Genomic DNA, 18,940 nt, shown 5'->3' with positions numbered 1-18,940 from the left:
TATCAGTAAACTACATCTAAATTAGTAGGAATCCTGAAATAAAGGAATTCACCTCTGTGGTCATTTAAAAATATTGACGGCAGCCTAACAATTTCAAGGTAGTTTAATTTACCACAACTTAAAACTGTTTCAGAAAAGGCTGTAATAATTACCAATTTGTTACAGGAGTAGTTAATGCAGGGCTGTTGTTTTTCACTAAATTATTATTATTATTATTATTATTATTATTATTATTAAGAAAGCTGTCACGAACCAAAAGTTTGAAAGGCAATACTATGATATTGAGAGAGCATACATTGTTCCGTATTGTTCCATATGTTCTGATTTATTTTTTTATATGTTTATGTGGGGCACTTGATTTAAAATAATGTGTCTCTCTTTACACAAGCAAACTTTATTTTCCAAGTAGTATTTAGTTATTAAGAAGAGAAATATTCACACCTTACAGTGTTGCGAGGCGAGTAACACTTGTATATTTAACAAACGATCCCATTAGAGAATTAATCAGATGAACTTACACTGGTTTGTGTTAAGAAGTGTTACATTTTCACTCCAAAAAGAGTCAGTAATAACACTAAATTAGTGTTAAAGGTACCAACTCTCCAAAAAGAGTTAAATGAACTCGCATATATACACTTTGAAAGTGTTGAAATCAATTCTGACAGAGTCAATTTGTGATTTTGCTCTGAGTAGTCTGGTATCGAACAGTGAAGTGGCCTTGAAAACAAAATATTTTCTTTTACCTTGGTTAATAATTTGATACATTTTAAGAATACCTCATTTAAAGCACGGAATCTGTCTGTTCATCTATCCGTGTGTTCTTCACATATCTCGCGAACAATTCATCTGATCCTCTTCACATTTGATGGCTGTTTTATTTGGGACCCCCGTGGAGATTGTTGTCAAATTTTGGTCAATTTTGACGCATGACATATTCAATAATAATAATCTTTGCATACATTTGTGAACAGCGCTCTGTGTAGCAGCGCGGCGCAGAGCCTCAGGGCTCTGGTGACTATTTAATTCCACATGTTTACTTGTGTATAACACCTTCATCACCAAGTTTATATGTAATACCAAACATGTAATCTTTGTCAAGGCAGAGCTCTGTGTTGACAGCTGCATCTGGACTCACCTCTCCCAGCAGAATGTTGCACACCAACACTGAGAGATCTGAGAAAATGTAGATTTTATATGCAGCAACTGTGTGAAACTCTGAAATGTATTGATTTTGTGATTGGATGTTGCTCTAAGAGTGACTCTATAACAGTAAAGAAGATTCATTTAGATGTTAATTTGGTTATATAAAAATGAACCGTTTAGCACAGGTCAGCTTGACATCCCTAGCACTAAAGTATCTACTTACTATTTTGGGTCATGATTATTACATTAACGCTGGTGCGAGTGGTTTTCATATGAAAAAAGGAAAATCTGTTGCAAAAGACCACCCTTTTTTATTTGTACTTATTTTGGTACTTCATTTGTACGGTATATGAAGGTAAAATTCACTGAATCAGAATAGTTCACCTCTTACAGCGTATGAAAAGTGAGATATGCATTTTTTAAAATTAATTTCATTTATTTATTGAATCAGTTATTAGATGTTACACTGAATGGGGAAAACCGGAGATCCCGGGGTAAACCCATTTCTTAGAGCTCAAGTCCTGCCCCACATGTAGGTCACCTCCTGCTCCAATGGTCTCAGTCCCTCTATGATGAAAGACGGAGGACAGTGGAGGAGACGGTACCGGATGTAAGGCAGGACTGGAGCTCTTGGTTGAATTCATTTTAAAAAAAAAAAAAAGGGACTGGCAGTTTTCTTCCTTCAAGATGAATACAACACTTTAGAGATTTTTTTTTCTTCATTTGATGATTGTGGGAGAAACCGGAGCACCCGGAGAAAACCCTATTTGTTGCATTTCACCTATACAACGCCGTAGCTGCAACTCAAGCAGATGATGGTGAGGACTTCGCACACACCCAATAAGAACCTGCAGATGGGGCTCTTCTTTTTTGGCCGTGGCGTCAGGTGTTCTTTTACAGCAGAGACAATGCAGTTTTCAAGCGCTGGTTCCCACATTTTCATGGAGAGCAGCACCATTTCTGCAGAGCCCCACTTCCTGCACAGTTCCTGGAAAATGGCCTTGACGAGTTTTTTCAAGATTTTCGAGGTGACGTTGAAATCAACATCCTTGACTGCGGCCCATATCCTTTCAAACATGATCCTCATGATGGCCTCTGGGTTTGCTATGGTCCAGGTCACTTTTGCTTTCCTGAATACCCTTGAAACCAGCATCTCCGCGATAATCTCAATGGCCATTCTCTTCTTTTCTGCCTGTGCTGTTGCTTCTTGGGAAGGTTCCACAAGAGCTGGCGAGGGTACGCTGGTCTGGATGTCGACGAACGGTGACTGTGGTTCGGCGCTAGTTGGTGAGGGTACGCTCTTCTCGATGACGCTGACTGGTGACTTTGGTAGTTCCAGTGACTCAGCTTCCGCTATAGCGTTTCTCAGTCTTTGAGTGTGGCCGTCGACCTGAGTGTTCTGCCACCACCACTGCAGTCTCAAGAAAACCAGCACTTTGCTCCGTATCGTGGCATACACGTCCGCATGTGACTCAGGGATGTTCACTGTCCTACGAGAATTTCTGTTCCTTGTTTGTTTTGGGACGTCAACGGCCGCCATCCACTGTGCGATGTGTTTGTAGAGGAGATCACTCAGCTCCTGTGTGAAGATCAGGGCTTTACCTTCTGACATTTTCTTGAACATCGGAAACGCAGAAACCTCATTTCTGGCCTGTGGTCTCTCGTCGTCCTCTTTCACGAGTTGATCGACGATGGAAGTTAAGCCTGACAGCGGTGAGTAGCCGCTTTTGTCTTTGGAGTTATGGTGGAATTTGGCCTTCAGTTGTTCCACCAGGAGTAGTAGCCATGTCTTGGCAAATCGCTTTGCAAGAAAGGTCTTGATTTGGCTTCCAATTCCTTTCATAGACTGTTCAGGCTTTGGACTTGGAGCAGCAGAATCTCTCTCCTCTAAACTGATCTCTATCTCAGCAATGGCCTCAGCGATGTTTTCTGCCACGTCTTCAGCCTCCCGAGAGCTCTCAGATTCCAGCCGCTCATACTCGGGGTCCGGTATGTCATCCAGGAGAGGATCCATGATTTCTTTCAGCTCCTTCTCAATTATGTCTTTGACTGACTGAATTGTTTTGAAATCAAGCACAGGGGTTGATGTGACAAATTCCAGGTTTTCTTGTCCTACAATTGTATCTGAGGACTGAGAGCGGTCATCAGGCTCTGAGAGGTCTGGTTCCATGGATTCCAACGGTGAAGCAGACCGGTCATCACCTGACGCCACACTATCGTCCTGTTGTTCCTGGGAGCTGGTCGGTTTTGTTCGTTGCCTACGTGTGCGCGGTAAGAACTTGGGTTTCATCTTGGCTGTGAATGCTTCTAACATTTTGATGGTATTACAAACCATTGTGTTGAGCCTGCGGGGTTAGTGAAGTGCTGAATAATTACAGGATCTTCAACAGTGGAGAGGGCAGATTTGACACTGATTGAAACCTCTGCGCTTATCAACTTTGCCAAGCTTTCTGAGCTGGCACATTGCTCTTGGTCTTGGACGTTCAGGACATCCGAAAAAGCCTTTGTGACCGTCTCCCCCACACTGGCCTTCAAATCTTCTTCACACACCTCTTCACCTTTGTTTGTAACGGCTGTCTGGATGGATTTTGACACTGTTGTTATTATCTCCAAAAGCAGTTCTGCCAGGAGAATTTTGGTGGTGTCATCTGCGGTGCCTGTTTTCAACGTTTTCCACTGTTTCGCCGTCATCCTTCTAAAAAAGGATTCGATCAGCGTGTGAATAATGTACCTGACCTTCATCCTGTCTTCGGTCTGTGGTGTTGGTGACGTATCCATGGTGCTTGTTGCTGTGTGGTTATGGCTGAAAATGTTTCCGCTTGTGAGAACTCCCTGTTTTCACGTTCGTTTAAACTGAATGACTTGTGTGTTGTTGAACACTCGAGAGAGGTCCTGTTGTGATTCAATCCGTGGGAGCATTAAGACTATATAATGTTTAAGCCTACATATTCAAAGAATCAAATCAAAGCATCAAAGACGACGATGATGTCACATATTAAACCCATGACTGTAACGTAAGCCCCGCCCCCAACTGTTGCTAAGCAACGGCAACACTAGCTAGAACCTCTGGCTGGAACCAGGGGCGTTTCCGCTAAATGTGAGATCCATTGCACGTGACCTAATGTGTGACGTCGCTTTGAAAGATGGCGGCCTCCATCAGTGCACCGCTGCAACAGTAGTGCAACTTACTTTTAGGCTTGTGTACAATATTCGTTTAAAAAAATGAAGACCTTCTGTGGAAGAGCAAACCCGAGCACTGGAGCTTTAGACTGGGTGGAGGAGAGTGAGGAGTACGACTACCACCAGGAGATAGCCAGGTAGCACTAACGTTAGCTCCGATCCTAGCACCTCAGCATGGAGAGAAGCGGCACACGTTTGAATGGTGTGGTGTTTGTGGTTTCCTGAAAGTTGTTTAGCTTAGATCCACATGTAGAATCTTTCGGATGAGCGTGTGGCTTTGTCACCGTGGAAGTCGACTTAATGTTGACATTATTTCATATCGACTTCTTACAAGAATATAATTTCATTGGTTCATGTTTGTGTAGTATTCTTCGTGTAATTGCGATAATATCGGCACTATGCACTTGTGACCAAGACACTGTTATGACTGAACAGGACATTTCACATTTACAAAAAAGGCTCAGGCATTTCTGTTCTGTGCAATGTACTATTAATAGTATTATGTTGCACCTTAAACTACACTGTACTATACAGTACTATATAAGAGTACTATGTTGAAATGTTTGTATATTCTTACCTCATCATATACTAGTATTTCATTTCTATGTGTATTCTATATTAATACAATTCATCATCATTACCTAATAATAGTACATATTATACTGGTGTACACTGTTAAAAAATAATGTTATACTATCAATGCTATTAATCATACCATGTCACTCACATCACAGCATTGTCCTAGTATAGTTCTTGTATAGTTGCTACTTTTCTAATGGTTGTTTGCGAATAATATTATTTGCTTATTTAAATTAAATTTCTTGCTGCAAAACCTGGCTCATCTCAACTCATCTTACTTACATCTCTTGTTAGTTATTGGCCGACATGTACACCGATTGTGATACATCATGTTTCGTTACTGCAACAAAAACATCAAATATACCAACACCGGTCCATCTGAATCTGTTGTCCTGTTTATCTTTCAGGTCCTGTTATGCGGATATGCTACATGACCATGACAGGGTGAGTCCACCTGTGCTGAATGAATACATAAATATGTATCACATGATGCACATTTGTTTGCTGTCATAATGAAGTTATTTAAAAAATGAGTGTCTTATATGTTAAATGAGACTTTTGCCAGATAGGATGCCTTCTGTATATACTTTAATTTTCTTGAGTGTGTGTGTGTTTCACAAAGTCACAAAATCTACACTTACTAAACCTGTAATAGTTTCCTTTAGTTCTAGGCATTAAACCTTTCTCTGTCAAAACAAAAAACTAAACACCTCTGATGGTAATAATTAAAACACACTGTGATACTTGTGAGTTTACATTAGGGCTGTTCACGAATAAAGAAATTAAAAGTCCACTAAGACTGAAACGACAGATTAATCTTTGTTAATACTTGTGCTTTGCACCGTAGCACGAGCCTCCACAGATGGCATACAAGTTCACATGTTTATGCCCCACGCACTGTTCTTTGAATTATTCTCCCAATCGCCTGACAGCGAACAAACCAAATTTTTTGTGAAGAATCAAAAATACGAATGTTAACTGTGACACTTTTGGTGTGACACTTTTGGTGTTTGTGCAAACTTAAATTTCTATTTATTGCCTTTGTACAAGCCCTTTAACTAAATAAGTAGAGTATCAAATGCATCAAAAGAAACAAAGGTTGAATATCCTGTAACAATTTGTTGTGGCTGCAAAATATTTAGTCCCTAGCCATGTAAATTAAGTTTTTATCAATTAACTATTTGTGACAGTCACATGATGACGCGTGCCATATTGCTAAATTTCAGAGGTGCGCGACCACATTCGATCCTTTTAGAGTAAGAGGAGGCAGCCCTTGAGAACACACTGTTGATATACTCTGTTTATAGTCATTAATGTTTGTAGAACAAAAGAAAGAAAACAAACGTGATGAGGCAGAGGCTCCACACTGACTTTTTATTAAATCTGTCAGCGGAGCGTTCTTGCTCTTCTTCTGCATTGACGCAGCTGATGTCCTCTCTGCCTCCAGAATAAGAAGTACTACCAGGGCATCCGGGCAGCCGTAGCCAGAGTTAAGGCCCGTGGTGAAAAGGTCATCGTCCTGGACATCGGGACAGGAACAGGCCTACTGTCCATGATGGCCGTCACTGCTGGAGCTGACTTCTGCTACGCTGTGGAGGTAGAGATGCTCTTTCTGTATGAACTGGATGAGGACTGTACATCCCCCATTCCCCTCCCCAATTTTACTGTGTAGTATCTACTCGTAAAGATGTGTAATCTGTGAAAAGTTCTTTTAAAAAGTAACTTGGTGCCACCAGGCTGAAAAGCAGTGATTTAGTGTCCGTGCTTGAGGCCTGTTTGGGTCAGAGGCCGGCTCTGTTGCACCTCTAACTATCGTTAGGATTTCATCGATACTATTGATTTTGCTTATCAGTTTGGTTCCTTATCAATACACTTATTGGTTATTTTTTATTATTTTGTGAGAAAAAAAAATATGCTGCTGTATCCTCATGTCATTGGGTCTTGAAGTACACCTGTACATCACTGTAGTGAGGTGAAAAGTTGAACCACTGAAGGTCAGCAAAAACAAGATTTTCAGATGGTGATAATTTAGAAGAAGACACAATTTGCATGTTGTGACATGTTCTGAAAAACACCACGACAGCTTTCAAACGAGAAGTTGTTGGAGAATTCCTTGATACTCTGAAAACAATGTCCTCTCAGTGCTATAGATGTTATAATGACATGAAAGTAAACACAGCTTTACACTGAACTGTACTTGTTTTCAAGTCTGTTACATGTACACACTGACTGTTCTGTCCTTGTTACCTTGACATGATTTGCCGCATTTCCCAGACTGCCTCAGGTGTCACCTCTGTCTCTTTTGTGTTGGCAGGTTTTTAAGCCCATGGCTGAGGCAGCGCGGTGCATTGTGGAGAAGAACGGCTTCACTGAAAAGATCAAGATCATCAACAAACACTCCACCGATGTCACCGTGGGGCCAGGTCACTGCTGCAATATATGAATACTGGGGTCGCCTGTGATTTTCTACACTACCAAATGTGATGTTGGTCGCTTTGATGAGATTTGTGTCGTGTTTTTTGTAATTGAACACAGATGGAGATATGCAAATGAAGGCCAACGTTCTGATCACAGAGCTGTTCGATACAGAGCTGATAGGTGAAGGAGCCCTGCCCAGCTATGAACATGCTCACCAAAATCTTGTCCAGGTGTGTGTGTGTGTGTGTATGTTTATATGACTGACTATACGAATGTGTTTGCATAATCTGCAGGTTTTCCACTGCACTTAAAAAATATATTTGAAAGTCCATATTGTAATAAGTGAGATTCTCATGTTTTTCTTTTTAGTATAAAGCATGTGTAGATGCTATGTAAATACTGTGAATTTATTTAAATGCTCAATCCATGTAGAAATACACAAAGCCCCTATTCAGACACTGTGCTTCAAGGTTTTTCGTACGGTTGTGATGTCACAACTCAATATATATCCAGTTTATTCGGGTACAATGAATTGCAGCAATAGACCATTTCCGTTTGAAACTTAAAGAATCTAAATGTGTCCCAGCTTATTTCCTGTTGCACGAAGTAAACATAGAACCAAGCTTCAGCCTAGCAAAACAATTACGTTGAAAAGTGCTAAAACAGAGAGTTTCAGACAGTGGGTGAATACAGGTATATTCAGAAACATAAACATGTTCTAGTAGAAACCCAAAATACAGGTATGAACCTGAAAATGAGTACAATATGTCCCCTTTAATATTTGTTAAATCCAGCGATGCATAAAACAACCTACAGCCAGTGCAGGTGAAATGTCTAATCCTCATTGGTGGTCCGATCTGTCTCCTCGTGTCCCTCCATCCTACAGGAGGCTTGTGAGGCAGTCCCTCACCGGGCCACCGTCTACGCCCAGCTGGTGGAGTCGGAGCTGCTGTGGAGCTGGGCTCAGCTGCAGCCGGTGGAAGTGGAGGGGGTCCGCCTGGTCCCGCCGCCCGCCGTTGGCCACTGCGCCGGAGCCCACTCTGTGTGTGACATCCAGCTGAGCCAGGTGTCTCCGCACAGCTTCACCCCGCTCGGTCCCCTCTGCACCATGTTCAGGTACGAGAGTGACACGCCATCTTCTCCTAGATCGTTTTCACTCAACATCACTTTTCACTCCCTCCCTCTTCACGGTCCTCCCCCTCTCAGCGTGGATTTCAGTAAGCCAGTGAGCAGCGCATTCAAGTCCCACACCTCCCAGTTTGTGTCCAAGTCCGGCGGTCGGGCCCAGGTCGTCTTATCTTGGTGGGACCTGGACATGGATCCCAGTGGAAGCGTTGTGTGCACCATGGCTCCCAGCTGGACATACCCACAGCCAACGATGGCTCCGGTGAGTTCAAGGACACTATGGCTGTTTTTAAAAGTCAAGGATGCATCCTTGGTAGGACGGGTCCTTCCAAGTCAGGTCCTACAGAGGCTAGGCCAGACTCTTTTCTAGCATTGAGAGAGCACACGTTGGGAAAGTGTAGTGAGTGTGCCGGTGTGTAAAAGCAATCCACGCTTTTTTAAACTTAATACTGTTAAATACATAATCATTTCTAGTTGGAATATTGATTTTTATTTTATTTTTATCCCAAAACAATCTTCATATTCGAAACATGCAGGCGTATTAAAAATAAATTAAATCAACAGAGATCTTTACAATTTTTATGATCTATAAACGTGTAAAACCTACAATTAATAAGCTCTCCTAAAAGCCACCAGACTCCATTGGAAAAATACATGTATTTAACTCAAACATGACAGAAACAAAATAAAGCACACCAAACCGTTGTGGTTGGTTCATTCTATCTTCCACCATCACCAACTTTGTTTTAGTTGAAACAAAGCCCTAAATCACAGAGTTAGATATGAAAATATGCTGACTTTACCTCCCTGTCTCTCTCTGCCGCTGTCAGCGTCACTGCTATAGATAGCTCCCTGAGCGCTGAAAGTCGGATCAAACTTTTAAATAAGGCTTTGTAGATCTACTATAAGTGAAGCTGCAGCAACTGGATTGTTTACCAGCATATTTCCCGTTTCCAAATCAGATGACAGGAAATTCATCATGCGCATACACTAGGACTGTGGGTGTCTTCAGGAAGGCGGAGGATAGTTGCATGCATCTTTTGAAAAAGGACTCAGTCCTCGTTAGAATTTGAAGGATCCTAGACGTCGACACAATGCTTCTTCAGAGGGATTGCCTACAAAGCCTCCTTCTGAATTCAGCTGTAGAAGGATCTTATTTGACTTTGAGAAACAGGCTCTGTTCTGATGTTCTAAGACTACCATCACCCCCTGCTGATCACCGCGATGTGTTTCAGTGGCGGGACCACTGGATGCAGAGTGTGTACTTCCTGCCTGCGGAGAGAAGAGTGACAGAAGGGGAGGAGCTGAGTCTGACTGTGTGCCATGACGACTACAGCCTGTGGTACAGCCTGCAGTCTCCAAGGTAAAAGCTCAGAGGCTTTACTTTAGAAACACTGTTTGAATCTCCTTTAGCTCTGAATAATGCAACAAAAAACAGCAGCACCTTTGTTTTTTTCTGGTCGCCGTTCTCAGCCAGCATGACTCCCAGACCGAAGCTCCTCCCTCTCGGCCCTGTTGTACTTGCCAGGCCCACCTGGTTTGGACTCGACCGCGTTTCGGCGAACTCAACGACAGGCAGCGCACAGAGAGCTACGTCAGCGCGCTGCGCAGCGTAAGTTAAGGGCCGACGAAAGTCCAGACTGTCGATGCGTCAACAGATACGGTTGTTGTCTGATCACCTGCTGTGTTCACTCCAGGTCCTAAAGGAGGACAGCGTCTGTCTCGGCGTCAGCGATGGAAGTCTACTTCCTGTGTTCGCTCACATGATCGGAGCCAAGAAGGTACTCTGCTTCTACCGTGTGGGGCGCATGCCGTACCTTTCTAAACCTAATACCATACTGTGTTATTGACCTGTCTTTATTTTCTTGGGGCCTCTACCCAGGTCTACGGTCTGGAGAACTCCAGAATGTCTAAACAGGTTATCAAGCAGGTAAATAACTCATTACTGTACTACCTCATCTTTGAGAGGTTCATATCAAGATAAAAACTCATTCAACTCAATTTCTCCTTGCAGGTGTTGGAAGCCAACTCCACTGAAGGAGGTGTTGAGCTGCTGGAGATCCGGCCAGAGCAGCTGACGAGTAACGATCTAGCAGGGGAGCAGGTACCTTTTGAAACAAGCCTCTCCGTCTGCTACAGTATTATGGTCGATAAAACGGCATACTGTAATGGCCTTGGAGCTGCACCATACAAAATGTTCATAATCTAATAAAATAAGTGTGCGTTTAAGCCATGAAATACAAATGAAAGTAGAGGACATTATTGTTGCTCGTGGTGACAAACCCACATAGAATTATCACTAACTCTGACGTTCCCTACCATGGAGCGTTTTAGCATCTTTTAGCTCGTTATTTGGTTTTCAACCAAAAAGTTACAGCTACATGGACTTTTGAGACATGATATGACAGAGAGTTCACATGCCTGAGGATTTTACTGAGGCAAACAACTCTTTTTTTAAGATGCTTTAGAAAAAAGAGGTCATAAAAAATCTCCATTTGAGTAAAACATTTTCTTAAACAGGCCCTATTATGCTATTTTCCAGGTGCATATTTTTATCTCAAGTTACAGTTACATCATGTTTACATGCATTAATGCTCATAATCCCCCTTGTTTTTCTCATCCTGGCTGTCCTGCTACACCTCTTCTCACCCTCTCTCTGAAATGCTCCATTGTAGCGCTTGCTCCTCCCTCCAGAAAGCAAAGTCTGCTCTGATTGGTCAGCAAGCCTGCTCTGTTGTGATTGGTCAACGTTTCACATTTCAAAAAACTCTCCCTCCAGAAAATGACAAATAAACGACAGGTCACAACGAAATTCGAACCTGGGCCGCCTGGGTGAGAGACTGCTGTCTTAACCACTACACTATGGTGGATGTGAGCTTCAGCTCCGTCTCTCTCTCTTGTTGTTTGAGGGCCAGACTAGCCGGAGAGTTTTAGGTGACTTCCGTTACATTGTGACCTCATAAAGTTACAGAAGTGAAGGAGAGAATTCAATGGAGCCGTTTCAGGCAGCTCAGGAGCTTCTGAGGGGGAGGGTAACTCCTTTTAGGCGTGGACTGGAAAAGCATAATAGGGCCACTTTAAATTTCTTTACAGATCTTGAACAAAGTATATGAAGTAGTCTATTTATAGGAGATATGAGTTTACAGTTATTAATCAAGTTCTCATCTGTATTTGGTGGGTTGGTTTATGGCGTTTTGCCGGTTACACTTCTTGCTTTTTCCCACAATATTTTGCTTGTATGCCTTCTGGTGTTTTGGAGAATAATGCAACACAAGCCTGTAGAGTGTGAGCGGGCACGTAACTTGTGCCACGCGAGTACAGACAGAGCTGTATGGTTTATTCTCAGTCCTTTCACAAACAGCTGCTCTACTGCCCCCAGTGGTTAGTGCTGCTTTAACTCTTTTCTATCCAGTTGGTCAGCTGCACTTTTGTTGGAATTTAAACATTTGAAGCCAAAAACCTCGCTAGAATGTATTTTGTACAATTTTGGGAATTAAATAAAACTTCAGAAGTGTGGACTGAGTGCAGAGCGTCTCTCCTCCAGATCTCGGTCCTGATGGGTGAACCGTACTTCAGCACCAGCCTCCTGCCCTGGCACTCCCTGTTCTTCTGGTACTGTCGGACCGCCCTGGCCGGCCTTCTCCGGCCCAACGCCACAATCCTGCCCTGCTCCGCCACTCTTCACATGGTGGCTGTAGAGTTCCAGGTGAGAGAGATATAAATAATTTTATACATACAGTATACATGTTTTTTTTTTTTTTTTTTTTTTTTTTTTTTTTTTTTTAAATGCGTCTAAGATTAATAAACTTAACATAAAGGAATATGCATTCTTTTTTTTGGTTGTAAAACAAAAAGCATTCTTGTTTTGTTGAGGTTTGATATTTATCTTCCTGTCTTGTTCATCAACAATTCTCATTCAGGGTCTCCTCGATTCTTTTAGGAGATTGAAGTCCTCTATGGAAAAACTATTTTAAAGATCCTTAAACACAAAGTTGTAAATGGATAAATTGACATTTTTCTTATGATAGAATAATTATGATTAAAGGTTAAGAGTTAGTCCCTGTTGAATCAGTTGTGTCTTTTCCACGTTTCTTAGGATTTGTGGAGGATAAGAGCTCCTTGTGGAACATGTGAGGGCTTTGATGTCTCACCAATGGATGAAATGGTCCAGGTAAAAGTTTTATTTATTGATTTTTGTAAATATTTCCCATCCAGTGTAATCTCCAGCTAAAGACTGTCTACATTTTTATTGTGGAGAAGAAATGTCTTAATCAGGAAACAATAAAAAAAAAAATAGAATTCATGGCAGAAGATGGACAGCTTTATTCATGGAGTTTTTGTTTGTGTAATTAAGTTAACACCTCTCTGTTGACCTGCACTGTCTGTGGTTTAAGTAGGATTCTGATTCAAACGGACAATGGGCTTCTTAAATCATGTTTTTCATATTTTTGAAAATAATTCTTGTTAAAAATAACTCTCCGCATCCGTCCCCTACAGAGATCTCTGGATTTCCGTGAGTCCCGTGAGGCGGAGCCCCACCCACTCTGGGAGTACCCGTGTCGCGCTCTGACCCGGTCCACAGCGGTCATGACTTTCGACTTCACACAGTGTGTCCCTCAACAGCCAATCAGCAGCCAGGGCTCGCTGCCGTTCATAAGGTACTGAGTTTTCCTAGGAACCATGTGCCAAAGTATAAAAGCTGGATCACTCTAAGGTTTACAGCAGAGTTAATACCCTGTTTTAAATTTCTGCTTCAGGAATGGTCGTTGTCATGGTGTCGCATTATGGATGGAATATCACCTAACCGATGACATCACCGTCAGTGCAGGTCTGATTGGACCAGTCAATGAGCAGGTAGCTCAGCCTACATCCTCTCCTTAACGTATCTATCATCTCTACATGCTTTGTTGCTCCAGTGTTTATAGTCAAACAAATTGCGTCATCAATCATTTTCCCACCAATTGTCTTTGTTCCTCCCTCACAGGGGGAGTGCAAGTGGAGTCGTCACAGGAAACAGGGAGTGTATTTTCTCAGGTCGCCGTGGGAGAGCTCAGGCGACGGCAGAGCTGCAGTGTCTTACAACTTCACCTTTGAACCCGCTTTGGGAGACATTAAGATGGACTTCAGCGTGAAGTCTCAGTGATGTGGACACTGAGGAGGACTGACTCTCGAGTGCTGTGCTTTTATCTCACGTTGCTGTTTGTATTTTTTTCCATATTGGGTGCACATTTAACATCTGTGGTTCGGCCAATATGGTGTTATTATTCTGACTGAAGCTGGCGTCATCATGACTCATGACCGTATTTAGTGTTTCGACACTGTGGAACATAAAAACTGTCATTAACTGACACTACCAAAATCGTACAAATTAACGTCTTAATAATTCATACTAACGGCTTTCCAAAAGCAGCTAGCAATTCTACAATAAAGTATTCAACTAATTAAAAAGGTGTTTGTCAGTAACTGGCTGATAGATGTTCTGTGGGTCAGTTTGGTGCAATTAGGGAGGAAAAAAGAACAGATCACCAGTGTTGCAAAGCCAAGTGTGTTATTGAAATGTTTTACGTTTTATATTGCTTGTCCAGTGATTTTTGTCTAATATTTGCTGAGTTTCCATGAAGGACAAGTTTTGGAAAACAGACTGCAGAGAGTAGCAGGGCAGTGACATCACTGAGTGCTTCAAATCTAATACTCTTAATGTTGGACACTGCATACATTCAGAGTTTGTCATGGTGCTGCTGATAGAATTGAGAATGTACCATCCAGTGACAATTGGCCAAGTTCAGTTCAATAAATGGGTTGCCTACAAACAGAAATCTGGCTTTAGTTTATTCTATTGAAATGAAACACAAAGCAACATGTGGTATTGCCAAACCTTAACATACATAAATAATCATGAAATGGACAGTTACGTAGATTTTACTTTATGATGCGAGTCTGTCAGATGCAAATAGAATGTCGACGGATAAGAACAACAGCATATTAGTGCTTTTTGTACTAACACCCCCCATGGTAGCTCATCATAATTTTGATAATTAACAACAGCATGAGTCAAACGGCGATGACTGTGCACTCCCCAAAGGTCATTCAAAACTCACTCTTGCTCATTTCTAACCAAATTTTCATATGAAGAAACGCCGTTAACTTGGAATGAGTGCATCACAAACGTCACTGGTGAATCACGGAGGTGACCAGACTGTAATTTCAGACACACTTTGAAAACAAGCATCAAAGCAGAAGCCGTCTCACTGAGCAGACAAACTGCTATGACGTCCACTGAAATAAAGAAACTTTCGACTTGTTTTTTTGCAGAGGGAATCGTGTCTCCGGGGCAGCTGGGGAAAATAAAAGGAATGTAATATTTTGTAGCATGTCTGAGATCCAGTGTTTCAAGCGTCTGTCAGCGTTTTCTTGTCCAGCACAATCTTCTCCCCCGGTTTGAACGCTGGCATCCCCATGTACGGGCAGCTGGCACATCGGAACGCGTCCCCGAGGTAACACTGCCACAAGGAGAATTCATTGATAATGTTATTTCTTCTCTGTAACCAGGTGAGAGAGGATATGGAGAGAATCAAAAACATAATATACTCACACTTCCACAGGCCGATTTTGGTAGATTAGTCTTCTGTTTTCCTATACTCTCCTGCTCCAGCTCCTCAGCAAGGCCACATGTGCTGCACAAAATATTGAGTATCATTTCATTTTCTTTTATGCTTCTCCAAGCACAAATGTACAAAACGTAACATTTTCTTGTAGCTAAACCCAGCAGACCTAGGACATGCTTAAGTCTAATGGATGAAATAAGAGTTGGATGTTGAACTCACCAGTTCTTGCAGGCTTTCTTCTTGGCGGCTCCATCTCCACACGTGGGTGCTTTAAGAGAAGCTGGGTCTGGTTTCTTCAAGTCTTCCTCATCCAGCAGAGCGTCGGAGTCCACCAGGTCCTAGAGGGAAGTGGAACAGAAGGCACGAGTAAGATATAGTAAATTATAGGAAGCACAGTGTACAAAAAGTTTTTTGCTGTAGAGTCCCAATAAAGAAATGCATGTGTGTGTGGCATTACATGGGATCTATAAAGGTCTGCAGGGTTGATGTATTTTTGTAGGCCAACCAGGAAGTTAGCATCTTACTGGTTCCATAGACAAAAAGCCAATGGGACTTTGGAAACAGACGTTTATTATACTTAGACGTTTTGTTCAAAAATATTGTTTTTAAAAATTGGGGTTAGCATAACATAACTTTAGGCTTTAAACGAACGACACCACAGTTGCATTAGCTCAAGTATATACGAGGCTTGTCTGCGTGATGAAGTAGTGTTGTTGTTGGATTAGGGACATAGGGGAGCAGGTCCTCTTCAATGAGACCGCAATGTTACAACACCATGTTTCTACAGTAGCCCAGAACGGACAAACCCAACACTGGCTCTAGAAAAGAGCCTTTTGCGTTTTAATGTTATCTGAAGGCCACCGTCGTTCTCTGACACGCTGTGAAACTGAGGTAACATGCGGATTAGTGCAAAATCACGGTGCTTCCAGCCGCAGTCTGACATCTGTTGCTCCTAAAGTAGTGTTATTATGGTATGGATGATACAGTTTTACACTCAACCTCTCATGTTTCCTGGAAAGGGAAGAGTGAGCGGAGGAGTATTCAGTTGGTTGCAATCTGCGACCTCACCACTAGATGCCACTAAATCCCACACACTGTCCATAACGCGTGTGACTATGGAATGTGAGGTGGTATGACGCAGTTATCACAAAATTTCTCCCGCCCTTCCGAGCAGGTCAAAATGTATTTAATGACACAAAATCCACAACTCACCACATCATCATCATCCATGTCATTGGCTGACAGTGTCCACATTTTGACAGCGTTGGGATCCAGAGCTGGTTTCTCTATGACTATACATAATACCAAAAATAAAACACACACTGACGTTGACAAGAAACCGAGAAAAAAAAGTATGTTTTAAAGTACTCAGAAAATTTGTTCACAAATCTTACTCTTTAGTTTAACCTCTAAAATCAATAAACTTTCTTACTTTTTAGTAAGTTTAAATACCTCATGCATGTACTATCAAACGACAAATTTTGTGATGGATCTCACCAGTTCGCAAATTCACTAATTAACGATATATAAAAGATAAGGGATAATATCCGCTATCAGTTTCTGCATCACAGGCGTGTGAAGCTGTGGACCAAGTTAAAGACCAGTTTCACAAATATTGATATGATCACCTACGAGACTAAATTATAATGTTGTTGTACAAAGTTGCATACATGTGTAATAATAACTATCGCTGCAGAGCTTCTTGTCCACACGGCAAATTAATAATTTAACTTTCAACTACATCTCCACAAGACGCAACGACTTAACGACTTAAGCACAATCCCAACATTACCTACAAACATTAATTGGTGTTTGCACATTTAGAGAGCCAGGTTTGTCATTTCATCTAACCTGCATCAAACAGTGTGTGAGATTTGAAAGGTTATCATGCTTTTTCATTTTCAGACACATTATAGTTTGGACAGACTATGACTGGTGGTTTCACATGTGACAGAGCTAAGGTAAACGTCACGACAGAAACAAAGTGGTCTCGTTCAATGTGTGGGGAAAAAAACCGCTTCGAAGAAACAAGAAAAATGTGTTTATAAACCTACCTGGCTTTTTCCCGAACGACAGTTTAATCTGGCTGGATGACCCCACCTCAAAGCTGGGTTTGGAGGCACATATGCGGACTCTGGACAGCATGTTTCCTTGGTAACCAGAGGCCATCCTGAAGGAGCTCAACGCCTCAGGACTCAGTTCTGCTTGACTGACCTGAATGGAAAAGGAAGCAAGAGGGTCAACTGGGTCAGAGAGAGGACATTCTGCAACGGGATGCCACTGGTTCAGATGTTCCCGTTTTAGGTCTTTACACTCTTTGCATGCATTTGTGTGTGTGTGTGTGTGTGTGTGTGTGTGTGTGTGTGTGTGTGTGTGTGTGTGTGTGTGTGTGAGAATGCACTCACGCACCTCCGTCACTGACATGAACCCTGACAACTTCAGAGCTGACACCAGCTTTTCAGCAGTCCTCACACTTTGCGCCTCAGCTCCTGCCACACAGAAAGAAATAGTCAAAGTCAAGTACGCTGTAATACAATCAGTGCAGCACAGTGACCTAGTGGATAAAGACCCCCATCCTAGGTTTATTTGTTTTACTTTGATATTTTGAAATGGATTATATCTGTGCAGCATTTTTAGTGTATTTTGCCATTCTCGTAGCATCAGGGGACTCCATCTTTGCTTTTCTGCCTTCAAATTCCAACATAATACGGAGCATATTATTCTATTTTCCTTCTAATTGACAGTCTATAAATATGAATCTAAAAGAAGTTCACATTCACCTGTGACTGCCTCGTCCAGAACAAGTTTCCCACCAGGTTTGAGCACTCGGGCCATTTCAGCCAGAGTCTCTGAACTGTGGATGGAGGAGCTGTCAGCCAGGAGGCAAGAAAGCACCCAGTCAAAGGTGGACACCGAGTGGGAGGCTGAGGAGAGGAGAGGAGAGGATAGTTTCAATATTGACTTTTCAACCTGACTTTGTGTTCATGCTAACTGGTTAATTATGTGCTGTAAAGTTGTGGTGATAACACAGTATTTGATTCATAAAGCAAGTGTGTCGGGTCACTCACACAGCAATAATCTCTCCATGTTCTCCACTGACACTTGGCAGCCGGCACCCACAGTGGCACCCAGTTCCTCTGCGTACTGCTTCAGGGCTGCTGGTGCTGAGGGCTGGGCCCAAACCAGCAGCACCTTGTCTCCTGCTTTAATGCCGAGCTCTGCCATGACTTTCTGGTGAGAGAGAATGTTATGCCTACAAAAATGAGTTAGCTATCAGTCACTGGATTATCTAATAGTGAAGACACGTGTCTGCTACTCGAGATTATCCAACCACACCAACAAAACTAACCACACTGATATCACAGTAACGTTTCATCATAACGTCACAGATTATAAGTAGAGGAATACACTCTCATTTCATCCGTGTTATTAAATGAAAGAATGCAAAAACGGTGAAAAGGCAGTTTCGCGCTAACGTTAGTCTTATTAGCCAGTGATTCCTCTTAAACGTCGATACGTAGTGAAGAAATGTGGTTGTTTATTCCAGCTTTAGTTTGAAGACGTCACGTTAAAAGGGTTAACCCGGCTAACTACTAGGTAGTTAGCTTGTTTGTGGACACAGGTGAACTGAAAAGCACAGGTCATGGTGAGCAAACAACGTGACGCAGAAAACGCTGGTGCCTATTAAGTTCATAAAGCCCGTTTTTAAATCCAGCACGCGGCTACCCGCTAACAAAATATACTCACACTTGTGTGTGTTTGTTCTTAGACGTATTTGGTGTTCAAATCGCTATAATAAATTAACATTTCAATCTAATGTACTCAGTTACTCAGTTACTCACCTAACGATATCTTGAGGGAAGTTTCACTGTGCGTTTCCGGTTTGTGTT

General features: G+C 42.1%; 2 protein-coding genes across 5 annotated transcripts; one reads left to right on the top strand and one right to left on the bottom strand.

The window, feature by feature from the left end:
* The first annotated feature begins 4,246 nt into the window (after positions 1-4,246).
* prmt7 (protein arginine methyltransferase 7) lies at positions 4,247-14,168 on the top strand. The gene is made up of 17 exons (XM_054619939.1): positions 4,247-4,460; positions 5,310-5,346; positions 6,350-6,499; positions 7,217-7,325; positions 7,438-7,550; positions 8,207-8,436; positions 8,527-8,707; positions 9,681-9,808; positions 9,919-10,057; positions 10,143-10,226; positions 10,328-10,375; positions 10,460-10,549; positions 11,990-12,151; positions 12,542-12,616; positions 12,943-13,103; positions 13,203-13,299; positions 13,430-14,168. Exons 1-17 carry the CDS (start codon positions 4,366-4,368, stop codon positions 13,586-13,588), a joined length of 2,058 nt encoding a protein of 685 aa, XP_054475914.1. The 5' UTR covers positions 4,247-4,365; the 3' UTR covers positions 13,589-14,168.
* A 93-nt stretch (positions 14,169-14,261) lies between these two features.
* ciapin1 (cytokine induced apoptosis inhibitor 1) lies at positions 14,262-18,930 on the bottom strand. 4 transcript variants are annotated; one of them, XM_054619942.1, is made up of 9 exons: positions 18,893-18,930; positions 18,119-18,281; positions 17,831-17,974; positions 17,460-17,539; positions 17,105-17,264; positions 16,263-16,342; positions 15,270-15,388; positions 15,038-15,119; positions 14,262-14,945 (listed from the first exon to the last, which is right to left on the bottom strand). In XM_054619942.1, the coding sequence occupies exons 2-9, from the start codon at positions 18,273-18,275 to the stop codon at positions 14,835-14,837; spliced, it is 933 nt and encodes a 310-aa protein (XP_054475917.1). In that variant the 5' UTR covers positions 18,276-18,281; positions 18,893-18,930; the 3' UTR covers positions 14,262-14,834. The 4 variants fall into 4 exon arrangements, with proteins under 4 accessions (XP_054475917.1, XP_054475915.1, XP_054475918.1 ...); XM_054619940.1 differs by having other exon boundaries at positions 18,119-18,303; positions 18,893-18,925; XM_054619943.1 differs by lacking the exon at positions 18,893-18,930 and adding an exon at positions 18,798-18,888.
* Positions 18,931-18,940: the final 10 nt, after the last annotated feature.

This window comes from Anoplopoma fimbria, chromosome 19 (genome assembly GCF_027596085.1).
Source record: "Anoplopoma fimbria isolate UVic2021 breed Golden Eagle Sablefish chromosome 19, Afim_UVic_2022, whole genome shotgun sequence".
In the NCBI taxonomy this organism is placed as follows: Eukaryota; Metazoa; Chordata; class Actinopteri; order Perciformes; family Anoplopomatidae; genus Anoplopoma; species Anoplopoma fimbria.
This window is presented reverse-complemented; position numbering and strand designations above follow the sequence as displayed.